At 37.4% G+C, this 24,361-nt stretch overlaps 1 protein-coding gene and 1 long non-coding RNA gene across 3 annotated transcripts in view; one reads left to right on the top strand and one right to left on the bottom strand.

The window, feature by feature from the left end:
* Rock1 (Rho associated coiled-coil containing protein kinase 1) overlaps positions 1–24,361 on the top strand; it is a 112,284-nt gene that overhangs the window by 78,059 nt on the left and 9,864 nt on the right. For both annotated transcript variants that reach the window (XM_031364945.1, XM_031364947.1), the window contains exons 17-27: positions 2,358–2,464; positions 3,644–3,794; positions 5,693–5,853; positions 7,507–7,691; positions 9,256–9,325; positions 11,088–11,182; positions 12,292–12,457; positions 14,057–14,150; positions 15,418–15,506; positions 18,505–18,693; positions 19,767–19,926. In XM_031364945.1, the coding sequence (XP_031220805.1) occupies positions 2,358–2,464; positions 3,644–3,794; positions 5,693–5,853; positions 7,507–7,691; positions 9,256–9,325; positions 11,088–11,182; positions 12,292–12,457; positions 14,057–14,150; positions 15,418–15,506; positions 18,505–18,693; positions 19,767–19,926 (1,467 nt within the window). The remainder of the gene's footprint in view (positions 1–2,357; positions 2,465–3,643; positions 3,795–5,692; positions 5,854–7,506; positions 7,692–9,255; positions 9,326–11,087; positions 11,183–12,291; positions 12,458–14,056; positions 14,151–15,417; positions 15,507–18,504; positions 18,694–19,766; positions 19,927–24,361) is intronic.
* The window catches only part of LOC116086831, a 46,738-nt gene continuing 36,462 nt past the window's right edge, over positions 14,086–24,361 (bottom strand). Inside the window, exon 3 of the long non-coding RNA XR_004117155.1 lies at positions 14,086–14,835. This is a non-coding gene — a long non-coding RNA (uncharacterized LOC116086831). The remainder of the gene's footprint in view (positions 14,836–24,361) is intronic.

The raw sequence follows: 24,361 nt of genomic DNA, 5'->3' as shown, positions 1-24,361 counted from the left end.
CCCTAGCTGGCCCAAGAACTGAGAGATCCGCTTGCTTCTGCCTCTTGAAGATTGACGCACCCCATTCTGAATCTGCGGCTTGCACCCTACTGTATAATTTAATATGCTATCCCAAACTCATAGCAGTGTAAATTGGGATTTAAGTCTAAAAGCTTGACCTGTCTAATGGCTCCATGTGTCTCATTAAGGGCTTGAACAAGAAAAGTTAATGGTGGTTAGGTGTAAGGAAGCATGTGACATCTGGCTGGCTTTATTGGTAGCTTTTGGGAGATGTCCAGTCGTTTCCCCCGGGCATTTGCAATATGGTACCCATCTATTTTTATAGTTCTGTCACTTATTATATTCAGATGGTTGTACACATGTCTCCCCTACCTAGTTTTAAAATGTTTTCACTAACTTCTAAACACCTTTCACCCATTAAATTGTCTTTCTCTGTTTCCCTGCCATCTAGCCACGGGAAGCTACCAAATTTTCTTTTATCTTTTTGAACTCAGGAAGCCTCTGCCTCCCTGAGTGCTGGGATGCCCTCTGTGTTCTTTTGAATGTATACTTTAGGTGTGAAATTGCTGGGTCATGTAGTAATTCTGTGCTTAACTTTTCTGAAACTGCTATACTTTTTTTACAGTAGCTGAACTATTTCATTTTTCCTCACCAAGAAACTAGGTTTCTGCCGGGCGGTGGTGGGGCACGCCTTTAATCCCAGCACTTGGGAGGCAGAGGCAGGCGGATTGCTGAGTTCGAGGCTAGCCTGGTCTACAGAGTGAGTTCCAGGACAGCCAGGGCTACACAGAGAAACCCTGTCTCGAAAAACCAAAAAAAAAAAAAAAAGAAGAAGAAACTAGGTTTCTGCTGGGCGGTGGTGGGGCACGCCTTTAATCCCAGCACTTGGAGGCAGAGGCAGGCGGATTTCTGAGTTCGAGGCCAGCTTGGTCTACAGAGCTCACATATTACTGTGGTTTTAATTTATTTCCTAATGAGTTAATGAGGTTGAGCCTTGCCACTGGCCGGCCAATCTGGGCCTCCCTCAACCCGCGGAGGAGGCGGGGGGGGGGGGGGGGGGGGGGGGGGGGGGTGGGTCCTAGTCAGGTCGACAAGACGTAGGCGAAGTGACAAACAGAGCCGACACAAGGATGTGTTAGATCTGAATGTATTTGTGCAAGGTGACATTTAGGCTTAAATACCATATAGCAAGCAGGGCAAATTACAAGTCATGTAGGTAGGTGGGTTACAGCAAGAGGCGCTGGACTGAGGTCACGTAGATAAGTGACCGCACATCAAGGTCAGTGGGATTTGGTCATCAGGTGTGAAGAGGAGTGGAGCCCCCCCTGTTGAGGCATTTTGGTATTCCTAGGCTAATTCTCTGATTCTGCTGGAGGCAATGACCAGGAGATTTCAATCTAGCATTTCCTGCTAATTCTCTGGGTTTAGCTGGGGGCAAGCAGTGGGGAGTTCCAACCTAACACTTTTAGCTAATGTCCTTGAGTAAGGGAAACCCTTCATTACTCTCTAGTATGCAAAACATTTCTAACTATTGTAAACTATCTATTGTTCTAAGGAATGTACTGGACCTCTGTTGCTAGCTGTGGCGAGGCAGATACTTTGAGAGAAATTGCAAGCTATGGACAGCTTGGTATTAAACTAGGATAGTTGGAAACATTGTGCTGGCCAGAAAACAGTACCCAATCTTAGCTATTTACGAATCATTTCTTGGGGTACCTTTATGCCTAGTTATGAGGCCGTGTTGATGATTGGAAAGACTGATCTGGAACACGTCTGAGTTAGGGGATACCAGCGACTGTCTGAAATCCAGGAGGCACAGAATTCCTTTTGGATTCTTAATACCTCTTATCCTTTAATCAGGATTTTATCCCCGATATTTTGGATGTGACTGGAGTAGACAAGTGTGCGTAGCATTTCCCCCTTTTTTATTATTTTTTAAACTGGGTTTACTTGCGAGCGCTAGCTACACAGAGAGACCCTGTGGAAGGGTGGAGGGAGGAGAAGGAGGGTAAGGGGAACCACTGGGCTAGTGAGTTAACAATTGGCTGCTCTTGCAAAAAGACCTGGGTTAAGTTACCAGTACCATACGGCAGTTTACAACAATCTGCAATTCCAGTCCCAGTGGACCTGTTGCCCTCTTCTGGCCTCCATCAGCACTGCACACAAGTGGGGCATAACATACATGCAGGCTAAAAAAACACTCATATACATAAAATAAAAATTCAAAACTGAACATTAACAAACACTGACAAGTCCCATCAAATTCCTCCATCATCCATCTCCTCGCTCCCAGATAATCAGTTCTGATTTATAATACTGTAAATTAGTTTGGCTTTAACATTTTTTTTACTTCATAGCACGAATTACATCTTTACAAGAAGAGGTGAAGCATCTCAAACATAATCTTGAAAGAGTGGAAGGAGAAAGAAAAGAGGCTCAAGACATGCTTAATCATTCAGAAAAGGTAAGTGACTTACTGTCCTAATGATAGAATATTGTGGTTATCAAAGGTAGTTTTATGGCATTCATTTGTAAGTTTGTTTTTTATTGTGTGTTTGTTTTCCTGATATGTGGGAATGTATGCATGATGTATTTGGCATCTTGTTACCATATTCTGTTTGTACTATGAATTTTTAATAGGTAATTATATTACTTTGGTTTGGAAATAACCTTTTAATAAGATTATTCTTAGTTCCTTTGTACATAAGTAACAGGAAGGTATTACCCCTTGTATGTTAAATCATACAAAGAGAGAAAATAAAGGACTGGACCCTAATACACCATGCATACTTAATCTATGTTGCTAGTAAAACGTAAAATATAAAAGACCAAAGTAGTTGGCTTTTGTATCCTCCCCTCTATCCTTCTGTCCCTCTGTCCCCCTCTCTCCCTCCCTCATGCATCATGGCACATATTTGGAGTCAGGACAGCTTAGTGGTGGGAGGCGAATTTCACTTCTTTCCTTTTACCATATGGATTCCAGGGATGTAACTAGGGTCATCAGGCTTAGTGGCAAGTATCTTTACCCAGTGGGGTCTTCCTTCTGGGCTCTGCATTTATTTAGAATTTTATCAAAAAATTGACTGCTGAGTACCTTCCTTGCTGAAGACAGTATCAATTACTTTACAGATGTTGGCCTCAACTTCAGTGTCTCCCACAGGAAAATGGTTTTAAAAGCAACTGGTTTGGCATGTTCTATCCCAAAGTAATTTTTGTTAGCCAAGCTGATATAAGTAAGAAAAAAAGGATGAAAGAAAGAATAATAATTTTTCAAAGGAATATCCATTCTCAGTGTTCTCACCTAAATATTTCATTGCCTTGTCCCAAGATACTTCACCTTTTAAAGGGAGGCAAATGTGAATTTAGATAGAAATAGTGATTCTTACATTGTCAGATTTTTTGAAACAAAAAAAAATGGAATAACAAAGGAAAAAGAATGTTGCATTCATTTATTACTAGAGTGTAAACTATCTTGAATGTACCCAGGAGCAGAGGGGGCTCTGCATCAGCTGCAGTGTATGCTTCAGGAAAAGGTAATTAGGAAAGTGTTCATCTCCAGTAGAATATTGAGGATTGTAAGATTTAATTGTGTGCTTCTTGGACAGTTTACTATATTCCATGGCTCTCATTCCAATTTTCTTAGGAAAAGAATAATTTGGAGATAGATTTGAACTACAAGCTCAAGTCTATACAGCAGAGATTAGAACAAGAAGTAAATGAACACAAAGTAACCAAAGCACGCCTAACTGACAAGCACCAGTCTATTGAAGAGGCAAAATCTGTTGCCATGTGTGGTAAGTGCATATTTTTATTAGGCTTAAATAATACTTACAGAAATTTGGTTTTGATCTTCTGTGGTAGAAATAAACCGTATTTCTGTAATACATACATACTTCAATGTAGTATAAATAAACATTGTTATCTGAGAAGAGAATACCTTTTATTATATCTTTCATCACAAATTTACCCTTTTTAGTTTCTTTTCTTTACCTACTATGTCTCATACTAATCATTGTGGCCCCCACATCTAATCTAAGTGCTAGAAAAGCTAAGGCAGGGTAGTTTTGAGGATACATACAGCTTGGATCTAAAACAAAGCAAAGTTAGTGGACTCTATTCTCCCAGTTTTTAATTTATCTGTAGATTTTTCTTCACTATCCATTTTGGACCTCATTGTTACTGCTTTTTTGCCTCAATTTTTTATATTTACTTTGCTTTATGGCTTCCAGTCACAATTGTCATGTAGTCCAACCAGTTGCCTCGTTTTATTATTATTTCGAATGTCCTTAAAATCAGTGTTAGTCCACTATATTATTTCCAACAACAATTCTAGTGTATGTTCTTAAAAGACTAATCTTGTTATCTGGAGAATGCTTTCTAAACAGGAGCAGTGGAAGTAGGCTGACCTGGTGGTAGCAGAATGCAAAGAAGCACAGAGGACAAGCTGTGAGGGAGGGTGGGAAGCAAGGAAGGCTCAGGCATCTCGTTGGAACAAATGAATCAGTGGTTATATCTTACAGAGGTTGATCCAAGAGGGGTAGAAGTGATTCAGGGATAGAGAAAAGTAACTCTTTCAACATGTTCAGTTTGGGGGCTAGAGATGTGGTTTAAGAGCCGGAGAGATGGCTCAGCGGGTAGGAGCACCAGCTGCTCTTCCAGAGGCCCTGAGTTCAATTCCCAGCAACCACATGGTGGCTCACAACCATCTATAATGGAATCTGACGCCCTCTTCTGATGCATCTGAAGACAGCAAGAGTGTACTCACATACATTAAATAAATAAATCTTAAAAAAAAAAAAGAAAAAGAAACCTCAACTATGATGTGGTTTAATGGCAGAACACATGCTTAGCCTGCTTGAGGTTCTGAGTTCAAACCTCAGCATATCCCCCAAAACAACGACGTTTGTAATTTTATTAAATAACTATCTAGGTGGATATATTAGCTCAAGTGGTGTGTAAGTCTGGAACTCAAGGATAGCTATCTAGAATCAAAGCTGAAATGACTTTCTGTAAGATTAGAGAGAAGGGAGTTAGGAGGTAATAATTATGTTAGTACAGCTGAGTTTATAAGGTTATAGGAAAAGTGAACTTCCACTTGGTCACCTCAAGAGCAGACTCCAAGAATAGCAGAAAAGCTTCCTTAACTATGTAACTCTACTGGCATGACTACAGAGACACTAAGATTCTTAACTTACAGTATGCTAGAATCAGGCACCGCGGTAAAGGCTAGAATCTTCTTGTAATTATTGAAAAAGGGGTTCTGTATAGAATCTGTCCTTGAGTTGCTCAGAATTCCTATTCTAAGAGCCTCTTTGAAAATTTTCCAGACCAATGCAAGATAGAGATTAATTACTGCAGTCAAAGTTTTCTACTCTTTACCTTCATTTCATTTCTTAATTACTTTACTCTTTCCAACTATACCTTAGTCTTCTAGCCTAAATGGTATTGAGTTTTTCATCTTTTTTGGGCAAGGACTAGATGGAGACATTTTAAAAATTATTTTTAATATCTTATAACTATTTCTGCAGAGATTCTTATACAAATTACTCAAATGTCCTTAGAATTTTTATAATTAATATCTTTTACAGTTGCAGAATAAATCAGAGATTTTAAAGACAATTTTCAGACCATTTAAAGTGAAAACTATTGAGGTGCTCTTTAAATGTATGTTTGTAACTTTGTTCTGTTGCAGAAATGGAGAAAAAGCTGAAGGAAGAGAGAGAAGCTCGGGAGAAGGCTGAGAACAGAGCTGTGGAGACTGAGAAGCAATGTTCTATGCTGGATGTCGACCTGAAACAGTCTCAGCAGAAGCTAGAACATTTGACTGAAAATAAAGAAAGGATGGAGGATGAAGTAAGACACAGTGATAATTTTTTCCACCTTTTAAGAAAAACTACTCTAGGTTGTAACTGAAGAACTCTGTGTATATTTGAAACACAGAATAAGATTTGAGTGAAGTATATATTCACTGCTTATGCTATTATCCCAGCACTTAAGAGTTTCCATTTCAAATAGCTGTTAAACATTCATTCCCTAGGATCTGTTCCATTATGTATTACAGCCGTGCATGCAACTGTATCAAAATGACTTCGTTCCTCCTAGAAGAAACTGCTTAAAAAACCAAACTATTAAGGAGTATCTGTGTTATTTAGAAAAGCATTAAAAATTAGTAACTGCTGTTTGGGGTGGCTTACATTAATAGAAAACATGTATTTATAATACTGTTGATAAAAAGATAAAAGACATTTGTTGGTGGTTACTATCTGAGTCCTAGGAATTATTTGTAAGTAGTTTCCAAGCCTTCCAAGTCTTGTCTTGGATTGTCAGTACAGATTGTATATTTGGTAAGGAGGTAGGTAAGTCATGCATAAGTGGAAGTGAAATCCGAGAAGAGAAGATAACTTGGAGCTGTCACAAGGAGCTAACACTTGGGCTCTAAACTAACTGGTGTTCTTTTAAAATGTACAGAAATGTCTAGGTGAAAACAGTCTTAGGAAAATTAATGTATTTGTATATAGAATTGACTAAAAAGAGATTAGAAATAAACTAGCGGGATAACTACATATTGAAACTTTGGAAGATGGAGCTTGAAATGACTCAGATATTAAGGACATCAAGTGCTCTTCAGAAGAACCCAGGATCCCAGTTATCTGTAACTCCAATTCCAGGGGAGCCAGCACCCTCTTCAGGCACAAGGAGTGTACACAGACTAAATACCATACACATAAAGTAAAATAACTTTTTTTTAAATTTAAAAATTTTTTATAAAAAGCCTCTTCTCTCATTTTTTTGTTTATTAAAGGAGAGTAAGATACATATGATCTATATACTGTTGGGGAACAGACAGCTTAGAAAGACTACATACAAGAACTCCAATGCATGTGGGCTTCTGTGAAAGTTAAGGAAAGCCTTGCTACAGGTGTGTCATTTGGAAGCTGAAGGCTAGACTGAGTTTAAGGTTATTCATTAAGTCTTGGAACATTCTGCATCCACAGAAGGTGTCCAGCCATCCAGGGAAGGGTAGAAAGGAGGAGTACACATACAAGACGGGGTGGAGGACTTTGTGCTGTTTGATTTCTGTGATAATCATTTTGTAGCTAGCAGGTAAAGAATATGTTGTAAACTGCTACAAGAGTTTTGAGTGGCTAATAAGAACTTAATAAATATTAACTATTTTCTGAGTTTTATGATTATATAGAATAGAATATATAAACATTTGTTAGTTAACAGGTAATAAAACTTGGAATGTCCCCTTGGACATGACTTTTATCATTATTTTCCCCAATTTTTGGATTAGTTGAAAGTAAGTTTTTTCTTTTCCCCACAAATTTCATACCTAAAATTTACATACTATTTTCACTTAGTAATAAATAGGCAATAGTAGATACAAGGAGGAATTAGAATGGTGCAAAGGATAATAATGTTCTTGAGACTGGTTAAGTATCTTTTAAGTATCTAATAAATTACTAAAATGAGTAAGATGCCAATTGTTTTTCTCATTCCTAGGTTAAGAATCTCATCCTGCAGCTGGAACAGGAATCAAATAAACGGCTCTTGTTACAGAATGAATTGAAGACTCAAGCATTTGAAGCAGACAATTTAAAAGGGTTAGAAAAACAGATGAAACAGGAAATAAATACTTTACTGGAAGCAAAGAGATTGTTAGAATTTGAGTTAGCTCAGCTTACAAAGTAAGTCTTGAAAATATCTTTTTGTGTTTTCATTGGCTTATAGATGCTTGATATTTTATATGCTCAGATGATCTCAAAATTTATGAAAAAGACAAAAATTGTGATAAAAGAATTTACTTGCAAGGATTTGCAAGAAAGTTCAGGCTTTGGGAGGACAAGCTTATTAAGTTAAAATTACAGATATTTAAAGGAAGAAATATAGACTAGCAAGACTGCTGGCTTTACAGTCTGTTGATGTTGGAAATACCAGTTTTCTCATACTTTTCATATGTGTAAACATCACATCTCTCAAGACTAGCATTACAATAAGAAGGCTACCTTACCCGAGAGGAAGTGTTCCAGGTCGCTTTATTTTAGAGATTTAAAAATTAGACATAATCTTGGGAGTGGGAGTTTGTTTTCTTTCTTTGGTTCCTTTCAGAGTTGTACAGTCTTTTTTGTTTTTCTGTTACTGCTAAGATGTTTTGTGCCTGCTTACTTGAGATCGAGAGAAAACCAAGGTGTCATTACTTTTAGAACATATATGGGCCTGCTTTAAAAATACAGTATGAAAGATGGATACTTTCTACCAAGTTGTGATTTTGTCTCCTCCAGATATATGTTAATCATACATTAGAGATTCACCTGTCTCTACCTCCTAAATGTTGGGCTCAAAGGTTTGTTACCACCACCACCTGCCATTTAGACCTGTTTCATTGGGATAACTTAATCAGTTTTTATTAAGTTGGATTTATATTGGCAACTTTTTTCTTCATTTACTAGCCCCATTTTTGCCAGTTAATTACATAGTACTTTTTCCCACAAGCAGCTCTCACTCAGCACTCAGTGCACATTTAGTATCTACTTTCTATCAAGTACATGGCTTGTTACTAAACTATAAAGCAGTTACTGTATAATATTAAACCCTACAGCCTAGGATAAAATTGGGTCTTCAAGGTCTGTTGCCTTCTGTGTGTTGGAGTCTTTTGCTCTCCTGAATGTGTCCTTTTTTATGTGAGGTATGTATGTTTGTGATGTATACATATTTTGTCTTTCTCCTTACCAGTTTATTACTCATCCTTTCCTTTTATATTCCCTGTATTTATTTTTATACTCCTTCATGTGTTCATTTGCCAAAATATGTTACACTTTAATTTTTACTTAAATAATTTATGACCTCTGCCTTTGTTTATTACACAAGACATTTAAAATATATTTCTGTGATGTTTCTGCTTGTAAACTGTATTTCTGCCTTTTTCTGCAAATATTCAGAGGATTTACAAGCAAACCACAGCACTGTTGACTTCGTTTTGATGGTTTGGAGAGATCACACAGTTAATGCGTATTCGTTATCACTTTATAGGTGCAAGATGGAGAGATCCACAGTTAATGCGTATTCGTTATCACTTTATAGGTGCAAGATGAAGCCAGACACTACAGCCTCACCAGATGAGCTAGAAAATAACATGATACTGAAATATTTTTCTTACAGAAGTTATTTTATTGAACCTTTTGTATTTTAGCAACTTCAATGAAATCTGTCATAACTGAGAAATTTTAATTACTGATTTTCTTTTATTTAAAGGCAGTATCGGGGAAATGAAGGGCAAATGCGGGAGTTACAAGATCAACTTGAAGCTGAGCAGTATTTCTCTGTAAGTGAGAATTATTTCTTAGTAGAGACTTTAAAAACTGACTTAAAGGGGTTGGGGATTAGCTCAGTGATAGAGCACTTGCCTAGCAAGCGCAAGGCCCTGGGTTCAGTCCTCAGCTCCTGGGGGCGGGGCGGGGCGGGGGCGGGGGGTGGGGTGGGGTGGGGTGGAGGAAACTGACTTAAACAAGAAACTTGTAAGAGTTTTTTCTGCAAATTATATTTCTTTTCACGGTTTGTGGTCAATTTAAATTGTGAAGAAGAAATAAAAGACCTTGTTTGTAAATAATTTTTCAGCAGTTACCTACCATCAAATTACAACTGTAAATAATAGTTTGATAGCTGGGCATAGTAAGCAGGCCTTTAATCTCAACACTCTGGAAGCATAGGCAGCTGGATCCAGGGCAACCAGGGCTACAGACTTTGTTGCGTGGAAATAACATGCCTGATGTCCAGCACTTGGAGGGTAAGGTAGGATTGTGTCTTGAATTGTCGAGAATTGAATCAAGGTTAATGACAGAGGTGGAAAGTAAATCCTTGAACTCAGTGCAAAGGTTCTAACAGCTTTTTACTTATTCATAAACAGCAATAAGCAAATAAATGGTGAAATGGGCTCACACTTGTTCACACACACACACACACTCTCTCTCTCTCTTTCCCCCCTCCATGCCCCCCCTTCTCTCTTCACTGACCTTCCAGTCTGGGTGTTGTGGCCTGGCTCAGTGGCAATGGGTCAGGTGATCCACGACTCTGTTTTCGGATGCTCTGGAGCTGAACCGTGGTGGCACAGGCTTGCGGTCTGAGTGTCTGCGTGGGGTCTACGTGAATTGTCTCTCGGCCTGATGTTTTTCCGTTGGGCCCTGAGATCTGAGCGAATTGCTGTGCCAGACTGTAGGTTTTTAAACTAAATTCAGCCAATTACAACTAGGGCATTTCATTCATTACTTAATTGGCTTTCCTTATAATCCGTATGCACACATGCTATCCATGGCTCGGTTTTCATAGTCACCTGGGGCCAGGGGTGTGATCTGTGGCGCAGGCCCACTGCCTGATGGCTTTACCAGCATGATCTGCCCTTATCACCTGTCCCCAGTCTCTGACTTAGTTTCCATGGCAGCTCTACAGCATTGGAGAAAAATGCCTTCTGAAGCTATGTGTTCTTTACAGATTGGGATGGGGTTCCTTGAGTTTTCTGGTGCTGAATGGACGTAATATTTATTAGTGCCCTCTAGTACCATATATCCCGCAAGCCTTACTCTTTATAATTAAATACATGGATTTAACTTGGTTTTTTGTAGTGGGTATTTCTTTTTCAGGGCTTTTTGATTTGTTTTGCTTTTTGAGATAGGGTTCTTTTGTGTATTCCTCAGTGTCCTAGAAATTACTCTGTAGATCAGGCTGGCCTCTAACTCTGAGATCCACCTGCCTGGCTCCCAAATGCTGGGGTTAAAGTCGCCACCACCACCCTGCTTGATTGTTTTTAATGATTTATTTTATGTACATTGATGCTTTGCCTGCGTGTATGTCGGTGTTGAGAGTGTTGAAACTTCTGGATCTGGAGTTACAGATAGCTGTGAGCTGCCATATTGTTCATGGTTCTCTGGAAGTACATCCAGTGCTCTTAAACTGATGAACCATCTCTTTTCTCCTGGTTTAACTTGTTTTAACTTTTAAGGTAATAAAACTTTTTAAATTTTTAAGATAAAGAAACTGCTAAACAGTTTATAACTCACCATAAACACTTAATTCTATCACTGTTTTTACAGACACTTTATAAAACCCAAGTAAAGGAACTTAAAGAAGAAATTGAAGAAAAAAACAGAGAAAATTTAAGGAAAATACAGGAGCTGCAAAGTGAAAAGTATGTCTGTTTTCTTTTGAAATAGAACAGGAAAGGCATTCATAAATTTAAGTTGAAAAATTGGGAGTAAGGGTGCCATCATTCTGATAGGGCTAATTTATTGGGCTAACTGATATCAAATCAGACTAGTCTACCTTAAGATTACAGTTTCAGAGCCTCTGCGCTCTCTCCTGCCACACTCCATGCAACAAAGTGTGCTTACATGCATGCAAGTAAAATACTTATACACATTATGTAAAAATAATGTTTTAAATAAGCAAAAAAGGAAAAAGAGGAGGTAGCTGTGGTCATGGTTAGGGATAATTTACTACCCAAATTTTCTGTGACCCTACAAAAATGAAGGAAGAATACAGATAACCTAGATGGCGTGTCTTAAGAGATAATCTTAGGAACAAAGTAATCTAACCTCAGTGTAAATGCAAATTCTGAAAAGTTAGTGTTTTGAGACAAAATCCTTTGTACCCAAGGCTAGCCTTGGTCAGTCCTGCTCCCTCTACTTCCCAAGTGGATAGGATTTTAGACATGACCACTATACTCCAGCAATCGTGAGAAGCTTCAAAATGTATTTTAATAGCATTTCCAAATAGTTTACAATATATTTTCATTATCTCAGATATTGAATAATTTAGTTTAATCTCTTAGTTTACAGACTTGGTCAAATTAAGCTCCAGGAGTTGTAAGGAACTTGCCCAATATAAATGGGGTTGGAAATGTCTGAGTGACCTCCTGGTCTACCAGCGGCTTTTCACTCTTGCCTCGCCGCTCTTATGTTCCAAACGCACAGCAGTCTTCTTCCTAAAATTAAATGGCTTAAAAAGTTATAGTCGTTACCTGTATAAAAATAATTGTGGAATTAAAGTTTACTTTAAAAACTAAAATCCTTGGTTCTGTTGTATGGATTGGAGGCGGGGGGGGGGGTGTTACTTCTTTTTTTGTTGTTTCCAGAGAGATTCTCACTGTGTGGTCAATCCCTGTGACTTAAGACTGCAGTTGTCAGAATTACAGATGTAGACCGCCCTGTCTAGCAAGGTCATTGTCTTCATTTACGTAATCAAGTAAGGAGAATAAACTGAATTTGTTTTTATTCATTGCACTTAAAATTGTTGCAGAGAAACTCTTTCTACTCAGTTGGATTTAGCAGAAACAAAAGCGGAGTCTGAACAGTTGGCTCGAGGAATTTTGGAAGAACAGTATTTTGAGTTGACTCAGGAAAGCAAGAAAGCTGCTTCAAGAAATAGACAAGAGATTACAGATAAAGATCATACTGTTAGCCGGGTAAGTGATAAGTAAATAAATGACTAAAATTGCTTTGGATCAGAGTAGTTAAGTATTAGGGTACGTGAATGTGTGCGAATATATACTTATGCTTCTCATATATAGAGTGATCTTTCTGTACTTGTGTTTATTTTATCTAAAGTAGTTGGTAATGATAGAAAATCTTATTCAATACACAGGGCCTTTTCCCCTACTGTAGATCTATTTTATATTTTATGTGAAGAAATACCTTTTTAAAAAAATTTATTTATTTTATGTATATGAGTACACTGTAGCTGTCTTCAGAGACACCAGAAGAGGACATCGGATGCTATTATAGATGGTTGTGAACCACCATGTGGTTGCTGAGAATTGAACTCAGGACCTCTGGAAGAGCAGTCAGTGCTCTTAACTACTGAGCTATCTCTCCAGCCCACTTATCTTAAACTCATTTTTTATTTTCTTACTGTGTTGAAAGTGATGGTATGGACTAAATTTCTTTGAAGTTCAGAGAAACTACTCTGGAATAAGAAACTTGTGGTTAATAGTCAACTAACACATTGTGTGAAAATTCCCTATTCTTATGGTTCATAGTAATGTGGGATAAAAGGAAGTTATAGAAGCTTTTCTTTGAAAATTAACAAGTACTCTGATATAAGTGTACCAGAGCTTTGGCTCTGAGAAGTTAGGTGATCTTTGTAAATCTGGGACTTAGAGGATTAATGCAATCTACCAAGATCATCTAACTTCTCAGAGGCAAAAAACCTGAATTTGTATCTCTTAACACCCATGTAAAAATATGGACATGGCTATCTGTGTGTATAATCCCCAGCATTGGGAATGGAGGCAAGCAGGGCCTGAGGGCTTCCTGGCCAGCCAGACTAGCCAAACTAATGAGTTTCCTGTTAGCGTATGTCCTGCTTGGGATTTTATATGTATGTGCTCCAACACACACACAAACACACACACCTACACCTGTATGCATACAAAACACAAAGACACTACACACACACACACACACACACACACACAAAATAGTCAATGCTGGTCATGATATTTTCATCATCTTCAGTGAGAAAATTGAGTCACGGGAAGATGGGAAGATGACCTGTTCAAGGTCACAAGCATTACTTGTTCAAGGTCACAAGGGTCACTGGTAGAGTTGAAAATAAGTTCAATTTCCTAGTCTTCTATCTACTAATCTGTATATTTTTTTTTTTACTTTATTTAATTTAATATATATATACACACACACACCATTTTTGGAGGGTAATTGTTTCTAAAACATTTAGAACTTAATTATATATTCAGTTTCTAATTGAGGGGGTTAGCTTTGGTTTTTCAAAACAGGGTTTCACTGTATAACCCTGGCTGTTCTAGAATTCACTCTGTAGACCAGGCTGGCCTTAAACTCAGAAATCCGACAGCCTCTGCCTTCTGTATGCTGAGAATTAAAGGTGTATTTCACCATGGATGACTCATTCATGTATTTTAAAGTGGAAACTAGGCATTTTCTATACTTAAGCAATGTTTGACCTGCTTCACCTCTAGAAGATGTTACAGAAGATTTTAAAGATGTTTAGCTTTAAGTATAAAATAACCTTTGTGTGCTTTATTTAGCTTGAAGAAACAAACAATGTGCTAACCAAAGATATTGAAATACTAAGAAAAGAAAATGAAGAGCTAAATGAAAGAATGAGAACAGCAGAAGAAGGTATATAGTTTCCTTAGCAAATGGCAGTGTGGGGCTGGATAGAAAGCTCAAAAATGATGAGCAGTTGCTGCGCTTAAAGAAGACCCAGGTTGAGGGGGAGGAGGGAGGGAACAGGGGTTTGTTCTTATTATTTTTTGTTTTTTGTTTTGTTTTGTTTTGTTTTTTGGAGGGGAAAGTGGGAAAGGAGATATCATATGACATGCAAATAAAGAAAATATCTAATAAAAAACAAAAGAAGAAGACCTAGGTTCAGGTCCCAAAACCCACATGGTAGTTCCCTTCTCGGAATTGTACCTCATCTCTAGGTCCAGCTCCAATCCAACAGCTTCCTTATGGTTCCTGAAGGAACTAGGCATATGCATGTTATTTGTCTGCAGACAAAACATTCGTACACATAAAATAAAAATAATTTTAAAGAAGTTTATGATAAGTAACCTTAATTTTTTTAATTGATAATATGAGGGCTCAGCCATTAAGAGAGCTTGTTGCCCTTCTAGAAGACCCAAGTTTGATTCCTAGCACCCACATTGGACCCCTTAAAACCCCTTGGACCTCTAGCTCCAAGGAATCTGATGCCCTCTTCTGGCCTCTCTGATTGTCTCCAAATGCTCCATGCTAGAGTGGGCCAATGATCTATGTAGCCATTCATGGTGATGCAGAGTTCCAGGTTAGCCTGGTTGATACCCTGTCAAAAAAGAAAGAAAATATAAAGTTAATTCTGAGATTAATCTGTAGTTATATTTTACTTTTGTTTTTATTTCTAACGAATTATTTGTTTCTAGAGAATTAATTATATATATATATGAGTACACACCAGAAGAGGACATTGGATTGCATTACATATGGTTGTGAGCCACCATGTGGTTGCTGGGAATTGAACTCGGGACCTTTGGAAGAGCAGTCAGTGCTCTTAACCACTGAGCCATCTCCCCAGCCCCTTACTTTGGGCTTTTAAATGCTTGTTTTCATACATTGACTAACTTATGTACCCTTAAGAATTATATTAGTCAGCTGGACAATTAGTAAGTTCATGCAGCCCCAGCACTTGGGAGGTAGAGACAAGAGAATCGGGAGTTCAAGGGCAGCCTGGGCTACATGTATTTAAAAAGAAACAAAATCAACCAGTTACCGTAATGAAATTACTGAAAGGTACTTTGTATTACTGTGTAGTGTATAGTAATTTCAATAATTGAGGTCATTGTTTGTTTGGAATGCAGATAAAAGTATTTAATGCTGCAAAATAATGGTTTACACAATTTATTGGCAGAATATAAATTGAAGAAGGAGGAAGAAATAAATAATCTTAAGGCTGCCTTTGAAAAGAATATCAATACCGAACGGACCCTTAAAACACAGGTACATGTGCCATCAGCCCTTCCCATTGGTTTGCATTTGATTATCATATAATCAGAAAACCAATTGTTCTTTATGTATGTTTTTACTAAATGAAAGTCATAGGGTTTAGCTTTTCATTAGAACAAATAAAGTGTATCCTTGTTAGATATAGAAGACTTACATGAGACATATAATTGATCACAGTGTATATCAGGCTATGATCACTAGTCTGTGACAAGTGTAGAGTGACACAGCTCAGTTACTTAGTATGTGTGAAGACCTGAGTTCCATCCCCAGCACTCTAAGAAAGAATGTGATGTGGATTGAAAACCTATTGTTGACAGTAGAAAACATGAAGAGAAGATATATTAGATCCAAAGCCAGAGAGAGAATTTGGGAATAAGAAACAAACTGTAGGGTGGTGGTGTACCATTTTGTTTTGCATTTGAATATGTTTGTTCGATTTTGTCATTAAAACTTAATTTGTTGACATGAAACCCTATCTCAAAAAAAAAAAAAAAGGTAGGGCCAGGGGAGGCAAAAAACTGTATGTCTTCTCATTATACTCAGTTACCCGATAGGTCGGAAACTGAGTGGTTTTTAAAAATAGTAACTGCTTTTCTCTGCTTTTAATATAATTTAATTAAATAATTGAGGACAGACAGTAATTTTATTTTTTAGTAAGTACATATTAGGTTTACTATTCAGTAATCCAAATATGTATTAAAATTACTGAGAGGGAGGTGCCTTATCTTCAGGGAACTTTACTAGTAACCTTTCTTTCTTATTGATCCTTTATATTGCAGTTAAAAATAATCTCTTATGCCGGGCAGTGGTGGCGCACGCCTTTAATCCCAGCACTTGGGAGGCAGAGGCAGGCGGATTTCTGAGTTCCAGGACAGCCAGGGCTACACAGAGAAACCCTGTCTCAAAAAAAACAAAACAAACAAACAAACAAACAAACAAAATCTCTTATAAATGTGCTTGACTGATGTTTTTAAATCCCTCAAGTACAGATTTAACCTTTAGTATAAAACGGACTATGAAAGAAAAGAAGCATTTATTACATAAAAGTTCATGTGTCTGGGGAGGACCTATCAACAAAAGTTTAAATGAGACAAACTGAAGAGAATACTTGCCAGCATTAACATCTGTAAATAAAAACACCAGTACAATAAGACAAACATTTGAAAAATACTTAATAATAAGCCAGGAAACAAATTAAACAATCCCTAAAGAGACAGCTTAGCACTTAAAATCATGCACTGCTCTTGTAGAGGACCTGAGCAGCTTACAACCACCTGTAACTTCAGGTCGTGAGACCTGACGCCTGCGGTCTCTGCATGCACCCACACTCATACTCAAATGTAGACACACATGCATGGACAAAATAAGACTGGTTTTCTAATTAAAACAATAATGAGGTATCTTTTTAAGGGCCATTATATTCAGAGATTTAAATTAGACATAATATTTAGGTTGGTCAATTCTGTTTTTCTACATAGTAAACCTAAGAAGCTTAGATATGCAGCCAGAAAATTGAAAGAAATGCAAAAGGCTTTAGTAGATGTTGTCCTTGAGGAATGTGGTACTACACTGCCTTTTTCATTCTTTATGTTTCTGAATGTATTTTTGAAGTACGTGTTAGATTTATTATTACAAACTCTAAATATGCATTAAAAATTATTCAGGGATACCTCATCCTAAAGAGAACCTTATTGATGTAGGTCTGAATTAGGACTTTTTCCTTTCTTAATGGGATGGGATCTATCATTTTCATTTTTTATGTTCCTATAGAAAAAAGCCATGAATTCTGACCTTCGTGAATACTATGCATGTATATGGTAGACACACATGCATTCAAGTAAATAAGTGCCCATATACATATGTTAAAAATAAGTGTTTTATGATAATATTAATAATAGTAATAATAATAATAATAATAATAATAGTCATAATAATGTAGAGAACGATTGAAGAAGACACCAGATATCAATCTTTGGCCACTGTACACATGAGCATACACTAAGTATACACAAACATGGCAGAAGAAAAGGGGTGTCTATATGACCTAATGAGATAATTGGTCCCCTAGTTTTTCTACTTGCCCAAAGGAAAGAGATCTCTCTGGCCTTTTTTTTTTTTTAATTACCTGTGCTTACGGGGCTGGTGAGATGGCTCAGCGGGGAAGAGCACCGACTGCTCTTCGGAAGGTCATGAGTTCAAATCCCAGCAACCACATGGTGGCTCACAACTACCCATAATGAGATCTGACGCCCTCGTCTGGTGCGTCTGAAGACAGCTACAGTGTACTTACATATAATAAATAAATAAATCTTAAAAAAAAAAAAAATTACCTGTGCTTACAATGCTATCACTCCTTCATATGCTTTTCTTGGTTATCCATCTCCTAATCCTCTTAAGAATCATGTGGAACTGAGTGTAGTGGCATACTCCTTTAATCACAGTGTTCGTGAGACAGAGGCGGGTGGATCTCTGAGTTAGAGACCAGTATGAACTGTGTAATAAGTTCCAGGCAACTACCGACATACTCAAGTGATGGGGTTGGGATTTGGGGGAGGAGAGAGAGAGGAAAGGAAGCCTGTGGCACGTTCTAGGGAGCTTTTCTTCACTTTCCCAGGGGCCTTCTTAGGGGACTGTCTCCATAGACCGTTGCATGCATCTCATGTTCTGTATAGCTTATCTGTCTTCCTCGTCTAGCAACTAGAATATTTGGAGCATAGTTATATTTCTTTATATCTTGTGTACAGTAATATAGACTGCAGAATTATTTTACAAGCTTGATTCTAACATTGTACTAAATAGGACATCAGTTTTAGTTATCTGAACCACTGTTAATATCCTAGCCTTGATTATTTTGTAGAAACATAAGTTTACACACAGAGACGAAGGAAAAAAATCCTTCATAACTTTGAAAACCAATACATTTTAATAGACATTAAAATTGAATAACTACAATATATTGATTCTTACAAATACTATTTTAATGCTTGAACAGGCTGTGAACAAGTTGGCAGAAATAATGAATCGCAAAGATTTTAAAATCGATAGGAAGAAAGCTAATACTCAAGATTTGAGAAAAAAAGAAAAGGAAAATAGAAAGCTACAACTGGAACTTAACCAAGAAAGAGAAAAATTTAACCAAATGGTGGTGAAACATCAGAAGGAGCTGAATGACATGCAAGCGGTAAGTCTGTCTGTATGTGCACAGTATGGGGAGACCATCGCCTCCAGGAGTCAGTCTCCACTTGGTGCCTGCCATGCTTAAAGCAGACGGGTTTGTGTTAACCTGTATATTTTAATCTATAGTGCCTATAATCATATGCTCTAATACAGTTCTCTTTAAAGAATGTAAAGGTGCTCTTTTTCCTCTCGGTTGTCAGGAGTTGAATTATTTTTACTAGTTTGATTAGAGGCCCTGGTTTGACAGAGACATTCAAGGATTTTTGTTTTTCAGTTGCTTATTGATTATGCTTAGTTTAGAGGTTTTGATATAAGTATTCAATATCTACTTTTCTAAAGTCAAAATACCAGTAAGTTATACTTGGCATTTAATATAACCCATGACAATAACATAAATTTGTCTTGACTCATTTATATCCAGGCCTTTAAAGTTTTCTGTGCTTTTAGAATTAATTCATTTGGAGCCAGAAAATAGTTTACTGATGTTTTAAGTACTTTTTCATACCTCATAATTTAAAAAAAAAAAAGAGAGAGAGAGAGAATTTTCTTAACAAAGTAAGGTTATGGGCTCGAATATTTGTTGCTCCTGCAGAAGACCTCCTAGCACCGTATGGTGGCTCACAATCATCTGTAACCCTTCTTCCAGGGGATCAACAGGCACACATGTGGTACATATATGTGGTTTTGCATGCAGGCAAAACATTCATATGCATAAAGTAAAGTAATTCTTAAAAAAAATAAGTAAGGGGAAGAGGAGTTTCTTTACCTTTAGCACTGAACTCAGAAAGAACCTAGTTTCTAGAGAACATCATCATCTGGTGTCAGTTGCCAGGCACAGTAGCATATTCCTGATCTAGCTACTTGGAACAGATGGAAAGAATGCTTAAACTAAGAAATTCTGGACCAGCCCAGCCAACCACATTTCCAAAAGAAAACCCCACCATAGTACTAAACATCCATAGTGTACAACATGTCTCACACTTAAAATTTTTAATTACTCATTTACATTTCAATTATTGTTGTTGAAATTATTTGAGTCTGGTTATTTTTATTATCTTTTTTTTTTTTCAAAAATAGCAATTGGTAGAAGAATGTACACATAGAAATGAACTTCAGATGCAGTTGGCTAGCAAGGAGAGTGATATTGAGCAGTTGCGCGCAAAACTTTTGGACCTTTCGGATTCAACTAGTGTTGCTAGTTTTCCTAGTGCTGATGAGACTGATGGAAGCCTTCCAGGTAAGAATTGTGTTCTGTCACTCAGGCTTGCTCAAATAAACAGGTAATTCAGACGTACTAAGAAGCTGTGCCTGAGGGAACCCCGGAAGATGTTTAAAGAAAATGCATTGTTTTGTTTTGTTTGTCAACATGGGATTTCTCTGTAGCTCTGTCTGTCCTGGAACTCACTCTGTAGACCAGGCTGGCCTCATAGAACTCTCTGCCTCTGCCTCTCCCTTATCTTCAACTCCCATCCTGAGCTTAAAGGTGTATACCATTTTGCCTGCTTTAATGTGTTTTTATGAGTACTCATTGCATTTATTTATTTATTTATTTATTTATTTATTTATTTGGTTTTTCGAGACAGGGTTTTTCTGTGTAGTCCTGGCTGTCCTGGAACTCACTCTGTAGATCAGGCTGGCCTCGAACTCAGAAATCTGCCTGCCTCTGCCTCCCAAGTGCTAGGACTAAAGGCGTGCGCCACCACTGCCCAGCTGTGAGTATTCAGTGCTTAATGCTTATGTATTTTGGGAGAGAGAGAGAGACACACACACACAGCGCGCACAGAACTATAGCAGCTATAAGTAGAAGCCTATCCAGTATATTAGTGAGAACCCTTCTGTAGACTTTGTTAAGAGAGCTACAAAAATTGAGTAGAAATAAATGCCTAATGTTTCAGTTTTTCCTCTTTTCCTAATTAAAGTAAATAAAAAAATAATAAATGAATAAATGTACATTCTTGGCTTCATTGGAGTTCAAATGAAATGAATAGGATACAAATACTAAAATGTGTAGCTAAAGAGATGGCTCAGTGGCTAAGAGCATTCCTACATGATGGTTCACAACCATCTAATTTCAGCTCTAATGGATCCAACACCCTCTGGCTCTGCAGGGCCACTAGGCCTGCACGGATACACAAACATATGCAGGCAAACAAAAAACCAAAAATATACCACATACACACAAATAAGATAATTCTAAAAATAATTTTGAAACATGCATTTGTAAATACTATGTAAATTTGCTATGCCAACATTCTAGTTCGGTGTTTCCAAAGTGTTTTGTTTTTATATTTTTTTAAACAAAGTAATGGAAAATATATTTTAGTATATTTCCTAAGTAATACATGAGTAAAAAGGTATTTTATTAAGCCAGACAAGTAATACATCTCACCAGACTACACTATAGTTTCTAGTTTCATAAAGTTGATAGACTAGGGATGTTTTGGTTGTTCAGGAAAGTGGTACTCAAGGTATCATGTGATCTCCGCCCTCGTGCTTTTTTTTGCTTGCCTCAAGTCAGGTTTCTGTGAGGGTGGATAGAAGGAAGCTGTACTTCCTGTTCTTAAAGTCAGGGATTTCTGTCTTGCCTCTTTTATACAGCTTCTGCCTCTAGAAACTTTTAGCTTTCCATCATAGGAAGATGACTGTGGGTTAGTAGAAGCCTCTGTTGTCTTAAAGTTTTTGTTGCTGTGATAAAAAAAAATCATGACCAAAAGCAGCTTGGTACTGGAGCTTGGTCTGAGTGATTTCAAGCTCATCTAGAGGATCAGAGCATACGCATGGTGCCTTACAAGCGTTGAAACTCCACTCCAAGGGAGCCCACTGTCTCCTAGACTCCATGGGCACTAGGCACTTAGGAGGTGCATGGATAACATGTAGGCAAAACATTCATAGACCTTACATAAATAAATTATTCTTGGTAGTTCTCAGGTCACACTTCTCTCTCTGAAAGAAGTTAGGAAAGGACCTCAGTCAGGAAGCTGAAGGCAGGAGTTAAAGCAGGAGCTGGAGAGGAACACTGCTCACTGGTTTGCTCCCCATGCCTTGCTCAGCATGCTTCCTTACACAATGTAGGGCTGCCTGCCCAGAGGTGGCACCATCCAGAGAGAGCTAGGCCCTCCCCACATAAGTTATTAATTAAGGAAATTACATTTCAGACTTGTTTATAGGCAATATAATAGAAGCATTTTTTCATCTGGGGTTCCTCTTACCAGATAACTCTAGCTTCAGTTAATAGGGTGGAGGGCAGCCAGGACAATTAGGATGATTTAGTTTTTGAAATTAAATTGTAAACTCATTTTTTTATTAACCACAGGATTCTTGTGGAGTGAGTCTATTTAATGTCAATCAAAAATCTTGAGTGGGGCTTTTTCTTTATCGTATGCATTTCTATTAGCTTTAGAATATCTTCCTGGTTTTGTCTGAATTTTTAGAGACTTATACATTATTAGTGACTATAACTAGAAGACTTGAATCAAAAGATAAATTGGTGAGATCCAGACCGACCAAACACATGAGGTGGTATGATTGGCAGGCTTCAGGTTAGAAATCCACTTTGATTTCACAATCCTGATCTAGTAGATAAACATGGGAGTCATTTGACAAAAGGATTTAAATATTTTTACAGGTCCTGTTTTACATTTTTGTTTTGTTTTTGTTTTTGAAGATTTTGTTTCTGAGTATCAAATGTCAAACTACTTTTGGGTATTCTTCATCATCACTGTGATGATACTATTGGAACTTCAGAAAAAAAAAAACACAGGCTAAATTGTGACTTTCCTTTTGGGTGTAGAAATGAAAGGGGTAACCTTTAGCAAAGCCCCTTGTCCCACCAGGCTGGAGGGTAGCTCAGTAGATTAGAGCACTTGCTGCTTGCGCAGAGAACTTGAATCTGTTGCCTAGCATTTTATTTGTAAACTACTTTACCCTCTTTGCTCCTCTGTTGAACTTTTTTTTCAGGTACTATATGCTTAAAAATAGTTTTTTGGCAAATAAAATGTTTTATAGTAATATCTAGGAGAAATTCTCTATTTTAATATTCATCTCAATAGAGATGGTATATCATTCACTTGTCTATAATAGTTCCTAAAGATGACAAAATTTTATTTTTATGTCAAAGTAGTTGGGGGCTGGAGAGATGGCTCAGGAGTTAAAAGCACTAGTTGTTTTCCTGAGGTCCTGAGTCCCATTCCCAGCAACCACATGGTGATTCACAGTTGTCTATAACTGAATCCTATGGAATTGGATGACCTCTTCTGGTATGTGGATACACATGCAGACAAAACACCCATACATGCATACATACATTCATACACATATTTTTTTAAAAAAGATCAGTAAATGAATTTGCATATTACAAAAGGAAAATTTTGAATGGTGTTTCAAAAGTTAAAATAATGACATTTTTGTAAGTATAGGCTATTTTTAGTTAAATGATTTGACATTCTAAATGGTTGTATAAATGATGTGACATTATTTCTCAGAAATATCATTTAATACAGAAATTCTAACATGTCTAGTTTTCAGCCTCTATAATGCTTTTCATGAGTATTTTGTCATCAGTTAGATCAAGTTTCTCCTAAGTTTCCCAATTCTAAAAATACTAGAAAAGCATGTTACTTCAAGCATCACTTAAGTTCTAAAAGAAATTCTTTCTTTACTTGTTCTAATGCAGTCTCGTCCTCTCCCTAGTTCTGCCAGGTTGTCATCTGGCAGACTTTGAGTATAGAGATTGTCAGAGCTACAGTTTGTCTTATGCCCAAATGACAAAATAACTTCTGTGTAATGATGCCCTCTTTATGGGCTGGAGAGATGGCTCAGCGGTTAAGAGCATTGGTTGTGCTTCCAAAGAACGTAGGTTCAGTTCCCAGCATTCGAATGGCAGCTCACAATTACCTGTATCTCCAAGTCCAGGGGATCTAACACCCTTACATGACATACATGCAGGCAAAATACTGATGCACATACAATAAGAATAAATTAGTCATTTTAAAAAGGTGGCTTTCTCAGTCTTTCTCTTGCCTTCTTTTGAAATTGTTGATTGTTCTTTGAAGAGTGTGTAGGGTATGAAGTACTAGGAACACACTTGGTGTCAGTTCTCATTATCTCTTACTATCTATTCCATTGTGTCTTCCATTCCCTTGCATATCGTGCTCTGTAACTTAAGCCAAGAGTAAGGATCACTGAGTGAGTTTCCAAGTACATGAGGGTTTCTGACCTTACCCATTCTGAGTGCGAGGCCATGCTTCTGTGTATTTGAGCATTAATAGATGGCGTTTGCTTTGTATGTCACTTTTGAATATAACCAAAACACTGCATAGTGGTTCTCTACCTCTACTAAATTGTAAGTAATATATTAAAATAAACTTTGGTAGTCTTAAAAAAATGACTTTGATATTTAAATTGCCTCTACTAGCTATTAATTTATATCCAGTTGGGCTCCGTCTGTCATTTGGGTAAGAGTCAGTTATTGGTGTTGGAATACTACAGACATGTTTTTTAAAAGTTACAGTTACTTTATAAGTACATTAAACAAGGAGAGGAAGCAGAGAAGCTAGTGTCATGATTGCTGTATTGTGAGCTTAGCCTCTAAGCTGAGCCATCTCTCTGAGTGTGTGTGTGTGTGTGTGTGTGTGTGAGAGAGAGAGAGAGAGAGAGAGAGAGAGAGAGAGAGA

Source organism: Mastomys coucha, unplaced genomic scaffold, assembly GCF_008632895.1.
Source record: "Mastomys coucha isolate ucsf_1 unplaced genomic scaffold, UCSF_Mcou_1 pScaffold13, whole genome shotgun sequence".
In the NCBI taxonomy this organism is placed as follows: domain Eukaryota; kingdom Metazoa; phylum Chordata; class Mammalia; order Rodentia; family Muridae; genus Mastomys; species Mastomys coucha.
Note: the sequence above shows the minus strand (reverse complement) of the source record. Positions and strands in the feature narration are given on the sequence as shown.